Source organism: Medicago sativa, chromosome 1 (assembly GCF_051527215.1).
Source record: "Medicago sativa cultivar Bolivia chromosome 1, Bolivia_mono, whole genome shotgun sequence".
In the NCBI taxonomy this organism is placed as follows: domain Eukaryota; kingdom Viridiplantae; phylum Streptophyta; class Magnoliopsida; order Fabales; family Fabaceae; genus Medicago; species Medicago sativa.
Genome location: NC_140749.1, coordinates 60522268 through 60528934, shown reverse-complemented (window position 1 = coordinate 60528934; position 6667 = coordinate 60522268). Strand labels below are relative to the sequence as shown.

The window sequence follows — 6667 nt, the reverse complement described above, 5'->3', positions numbered from 1 at the left end:
TCTATCCCATCAACAGAGACAAACGAAGAAACCATTAGTAACAATAATTTATCAAATTATGAACTTAAAGAAGAAAGTTATAATGAATTTAATTGATAAGTGGAATGAAATGAAATAAGAAAAGCCTTTTTTTAAAATGAAAGATGAAAATAAAATGATGGAAAAAAAAATAAGGAGAAAAAATTATGAAAAAGCGAGAAAACAAGGGCAGACAAGCTATATATTGTATATTTTTTTACAATAATTATTCACTATCTCGGTATTTGAAATATGTACGGAGCTAAGGGGAAAAACACAAACAACATCCGATATCACATCAACAGAGACAAACGAAGAAACCATTAGTAACAGTAATTTTATCAAATTATGGACTGAAAAAAGAAAATTATAATAAATTTAATTGATAAGTGTAATGAAATAAGAAAAGTCTTTTTTTTTTTAAATGAAAAAGGAAAATAAAATAATGGAAAAATATATAAGGAAAATCAGAAAAGTTAATTAAAAAACATTAATGAGAAAAAAGTGTGAAAGCAGGGGCAGACAGGCTATATATTGTTGTATATTTTTACGATAAGTATTCACTACCTTGGTATTTGAAATCTACATAGCCTAAGCAGAAAAAACACTAAACAACATTTGATTCCTAGTCCCATCAGTAGAAATGAATGAAGAAACCATTTCAGCAACAATAGTGTACGTTCAATTCTCATCGTCTCATCTCATGTCATAATCCGGGTCTGAGAAGGTAATATAAGCATAATTTTATTCTGTAATAATTCAATTAAATTGTTTTCAAGCTTTTCATTTTCATCTTCTTTGCACTCGAAATACCATGCCTGTGTACGTATCAGTTTTGAGTATTTTGTACAAATCAATTCCATTTCCTCACATACCAAAGATTTGATCATCTATGCAATACAATTGATTTGTTGGGTCAAATAGAAGATGACACTTTATTTTTATTGAGATCAGTCGATTCCATTTCTTCACTTATCTTGATGTCCTATTTTTACCCATTGGACAAATAATAATAATTATACTCAAAAAAATTTAGGTGTTTATTTTAGCATTAATATTAGATCTGAAAAATTATATACTGATCAAAGAAGATCTGAAATTTTTTATTGAATTTGCTTGCAAAATTTGTTCTTTCTTATAAAAATCGTTTCAGGATTTATTTTTAATACTAGTTTTACCAATAAAATAAAATTATTATTTCAGGAGTTTTTTTTGTTGAAAGATGAGATTTGTGATTTTATGATAAAGATCATAAAAAAATGTTGATAACGATAGTTTTGTGTTTAAAAAGAACTGGATTTATGTCATCTCTTCCAGCAACTCTACAACTATTAAGAAAATTGAGTGGATTTACTTTGAGAGAGAGAGAGAGAGAGAGAGAGAGAGAGAGAGAGAGAGAGAGAGAGAGAGAGAGAGAGAGAGAGTTTACTATGAAATTAAATATTTAATTAATCAAAGACTTTTGGTCAAAAAATTGACTAAATACCTTTTATGATTTTTTTATTAAGAAATGCCTTTTATAATAGGTTGTAAAGTTGACTATTTCTTTTAATCAAACTAATTTTTTTTTCCTTAATAGGATAGGATTAAACACAAATTGTTTAGCGTGTGTGGTCTGGGTCGGTATTCACAATAGGAAAATGCTATTTATCTAGAAAAATAGCATCAAGAATTTTACAAGATACAGTTGGCAAGTTTTAATTGCTTGATTTATTTGTTCACTTCCTATTTTTCAGATACACTTCCTTGAATTGTGGCAAATAGTGCATTGTGATTGACTGTTCTTTATTCTTGAAGAATTCTTGATGTTATTTTTCTAGAGGTATAGCATTGCTCTTCACAATATTTATTCAATTGTTTTTCACCAATAAGCAGCTAATTATCATTCTCTATATCTATTAATTATTTTTGTACAAGTATTTGCTTTTTTAAATGACTCCATAATTCATATATATCGGGTGTCTTTGTTTAAGTATGCTATTTTGAATTATAATGTTACAGATACGAAGTTCTCACCATCGCTTTAGCAATCGCGGATCTTCGTTGCAAAGTTTGTGAGGCACTCAAGGTGAGTTATCGTCATCCTACTTTTTTTTTTCCATACGCAATTGTCAGAGATTAAATCCATGATCACTTGTTTAAAAGGCGTATATCTCTTACAACTTGGATCAATTTATCATATGCTCTAACACTTAACATAAAATTAATTACCAATCAACATATCTTAATTTCTTACACATAAATTGGATGTTTATATGCAGGAAAAAAAAATCATTATGCGTCAAAAATAATCCAATTCATTTCCATTATGTTTTATGCATTAATAATTCATCACACTCCATGGTAACAATCAAAGTGAATCATTCCAAGCTCAATTCGTTATCTCTTCATGAAAATAACTAGTTTTAGAGTGTTCTTTATGAAATCAAACGAACATATATGAATCAAGTTTTTATAATATAAGACATAAACATGCAAGCACCAAAAGAATTTTATTTTACAAATTATAAGATATTATCCTTCAACGGATTGCGTACATTCTTATCAATGAATAAAGATCCATGCCTATGAATCCTCACTTCCACTAGCAATGAAAGCTTGCTCAAGTCCTCCAAAGCAACACCTTATAATAAACCTAGCACCAGCCTATGACCTTTGTACTTGCCAACGAACTTAGGATCGCCTTCAATATTCCATAGATTTATTTCTTGGTTCAAAAGATTAACCAACAAGAATTTGTTATCCTTTGATAAAGAAAAAGAAGTTATTGTTTAACGCTCTTCAATAAATCTCTCATCCTTTGTTTCTTAATTGAACAGCAATATTGTATTGGGTTTACAAACACTTAGAATCTCTTCCCCATCAGTTGTTATTTGGTATTAAAAAATCGACCGTTGTATTAGATTTTTTATTTGGATGTAATGGATGATGGGGAAGAGATTCTAACTGGTTGTAAACCAAATACAATATTGTTGTTCAATAAAGAAACAAAGGATGAGAGATTTATTGAAGAACGTTAGACAATAACTTCTTTTTCTTTATCAAAGGATAACAAATTCTTGTTGGTTAATCTTTTGAACCAAGAAATAAATCTATGGAATATTGAAGGCGATCCTAAGTTCGTTGGCAAGTACAAAGGTCATAGGCTGGTGCTATCTTTATTATAATGTCTTGCTTTGGTGGACTTGAGCAAGCTTTCATTGCTAGTGAAAGTGAGGATTCATAAGTATGGATCTTTATTCATTGATAAGAATGAACACAATCCTTTGAAGGATAATATCTTATAATTTGAAAAATAAAATTATTTTGGTGCTTGTATGTTTATACCTTTTTTTTTTTGAGCAAGTATGTTTATACCTTATATCATAAAAACTTGATTCATATATGTTCAATTGATTTCACAAAGAGCGCTCTAAAACCAGTTATTTACATGAAGATATAATGAATTGAGCTTGGCTTGATTCACTTTGATTGTCACTATGGAGTGTGTTGAATTTTTGAACATATAAAACTTGATGAAAATGGCATCAAAGTCAAAAATGTCAAGGGACTCCAAATTAGATTCCGTGAAATGGCTACCTTCAAAAGTTGCGCAAAGGAGGTGACGGGGCTGCTAGATCGGAGATGGGCCGGGACGGAGCTGCTGCAGAGATTGGAGATGGATCGCGACATAACTGTTTTTGGTTCGATAGAACTCGCTAACCAAGTATACTATGATCATGCACTATTTTCAATTTATTTTCCCATCCACAAAAATTGTTTTTTAGAATGCAAGTAACTTTTTATTGTGCATATCCAAATGTAGATATCTTTATCGAGTTTGAAGCACCAATGGCATAATAATATAATTGAAGCACTAATGGCAAAATTAAATAAGAGAAGGTAATTGATGGATATGCTCTTGGATGAATTTAATTCCATTAATTACGATTGAACTCTGCCCTAACTGTTTCTACAATTGCCTTCTTTCAAAGGTAATTAATCATCTGCTTTTAAAGTTAGTGAATCTTTTCTCTTCAATCAAATTCAAGTGCCTTATCTTTAAATGTGTTATTGAATTGTGTAGTGGTGAAAAGATGTCCAATGTCAAATGGTCTGAATATGTTGAAGTGAAAGGGAGAGTTAAATTACATGATTTCGAAAAATACATTCAAGAACTTTCTCGCTCATGCAAGAAACGGTTGATGGTAAGAAAAATAGGTGCATGTTCCCACCCCTATTAACAAAGGAGATAGTGGAATTTTAGGTGCAATTTGTAATATCCTATTTAACTTCATATTTATCTAAAAATATAAAAAATAGGTGTCAAACTATTTTTGTTTTTAGAAAAGTACTCCATAATAAGTTTCCATCATTATAGGAATGACATGCTATTGAAGTCCTGATTATTGGACCCTGATATAAAAAATAAAATAAAATAAACTAGTTTCACCAGCATGAGTTTATCAACTACGGTTAGATTTTAATAATGCCTAGTAATTTATTGGTCACTAGAATATATATGTAAATTTACGATGATAGAATTTCATGCTTTTGTTTCTTTAATATGTTATGTGTGGAAGGATTATCTTTACTTTTCTGCTTAGTTATAAAAAATCTTTGTAATTTACAGCATAAATTTTACTTTATTGAATCTGTGAGATTAGAACCAATTTGAATTACCATAGAGGATGAAATTGATTCTAGGTAGTCTCCCTGTATTGGAAAGAAGGATCTTCAAGACTTGGATTGGAAGGCATAGAAAAGGTGAATATCGATGATCTCAAGTTTAGAATAATTCGATAACTATTTTATTTATTTGGATCTTTAAATTTTAGGGTTGTATCATCCTAGTCCTCCATATAATCGATATATAAAAATGGTATTTAAAATTGCAAAATGTTAATTAAGTTTGTTCCTATGTCTAGATTTTCTATCAAATATATCCCTGAAATTATTCATTTAGTTTCAAATTTATCTATGAAATGACCCAACTTAATGTTACTCTTGTCCTGATAGAAAGTTAGAGAGAGAGGCTCTGCCTTCTCTCTAGGTTTTCCCTTAGCTTATGTTCCGCCCCTCCATATCACTGGAGACCTCCCCCCTCCGCAATGGAGGTTTTCCCCTCTGCAATAGAGGCTTCCCCCTCTACTCAGAAGGTTCACTTCGTTACTTGCTGCAACCTTACTCCCACCACCATTCAGATTTCGATTTGGCTACCACATCACCACCATCACTCCTCTTGCTATAGCCAACCCATATCCACCAGATCCCTTCGTCAACAACATCAATGGGAGGCTCCCTCTGTTGCTCTCGGTACCCACTAAGAAATTCAGATCTGTATCTGAACCATTACTCTAAGGTACCGATCCAGAATGCAGCCCTCTCTGTCTCGACCGATTGTCCTCCGCCGGAGCCGCCACCTCATGTTAAATAGATCTCTTGCTTTGGTACCATGGATCTGCTACCATCATCTACTCAAAAGCTGATTTTGGTTCCCCACCCATCGTCGATGCTCTTCCTTGTACGGCCTCCCCGGAATCCGCCAAACAAAAGTGGTAAGCTTTTTGGTTTTTCTCTACCGGTTAGGACTCTCTCTGTTTTTGTGCAAGTTTTTTTTGGTGTATTAAGGGCTTCCAAGCTGTCAAAGTTAAAATAGCACACTATATGTTTGTTGGAATGCCACTACAAAGATGGGTCATTTGGAAAACTAAGATTTGGCAAGGTCCTTACGGTGTTGTAATCAACTTCTGCAACCTCTTCATGTTTTGGCTGTCTTTTAATTTGTTGATCAAAGTTGATATTATTGAGACCACTTATAGTCGAAACGTGCTTGCAGCAGTAGTCAATTTAATCCGTAACTGGATAGATAAAAAGACTGTGGATTCTCTTCTCTTCGTTGTCATGGATCGTGGAAGGAAGACATCTCAATGTAGGGAGTTAGGTTTTAGATGTTGGTTTAGTGGCAAAATGTTAGCCTTTAGTCAATCTATGGTTTCCGTTGATCATGTGTTTGTGGGATTTAATGGTAGAAACTTTCTTTTAAGCATATGGAGCCTATCTAAAAGCTGCTTCATCTTCATTATAATATGTTTGGAATTATCCTTTATTGAATGAATTTTCATTTACCGTAAAAAAAAATGTTACTTTTGTCGTAGAAACTGAATGCATGCAATTTGACATGTGTTTCGATAGAGGTAGCTTGTCTATAAACTTGGGATACAAATGATCCATTAATCTCTCGTCGGATAAGGTATCTGTCTATTACTCCTTTAATTGTTTTTTTAATTGCATCTGTCTTATTCGCAAGCGTTGAGAAAAAGTCAAAACAATTAAGGTTTGTTTTTATTTTCTAGGTTCTTTTGTGCAAAAGATTCCAAGTTAATGTCCTTGGAATTCTTATGAACCATAAAACGGATATGGTACTGTTTACGACAAATTCTGTTTGGAAGATGATCTTGAGTTTGATTATCTTATGATGCCATCTATTGCTATAGAGGAAACACCATATGTTTATTGGATAACTATTAATTACATACATCCATCTATAGTTAAGTGTCTGCATCATGAAGCAAATATATGGACTGAAAAGGGTTTAGTTTGCCCTTGCATATTGTGAAGTGCTTTGATTTGTACTCCTCATATTTGCCGTACCTACATCACCCTAAGT

The 6667-nt window shown here is 32.1% G+C and overlaps 1 protein-coding gene across 6 annotated transcripts; it reads left to right on the top strand.

The window, feature by feature from the left end:
• The first annotated feature begins 556 nt into the window (after positions 1 to 556).
• LOC146955999 (uncharacterized) lies at positions 557 to 6046 on the top strand. Of its 6 annotated transcripts, none has more exons than XM_085725525.1 (6): positions 557 to 745; positions 2020 to 2086; positions 2280 to 3724; positions 3824 to 3900; positions 4085 to 4205; positions 4705 to 6046. In XM_085725525.1, the coding sequence occupies exons 3-6, from the start codon at positions 3590 to 3592 to the stop codon at positions 4801 to 4803; spliced, it is 432 nt and encodes a 143-aa protein (XP_085581651.1). In that variant the 5' UTR covers positions 557 to 745; positions 2020 to 2086; positions 2280 to 3589; the 3' UTR covers positions 4804 to 6046. The 6 variants fall into 6 exon arrangements, 1 of the variants encoding a protein (XP_085581651.1); XR_015018531.1 differs by having other exon boundaries at positions 558 to 745; positions 3824 to 3992; XR_015018518.1 differs by having other exon boundaries at positions 559 to 745; positions 2280 to 3992.
• The last annotated feature ends 621 nt before the right edge of the window (positions 6047 to 6667 follow it).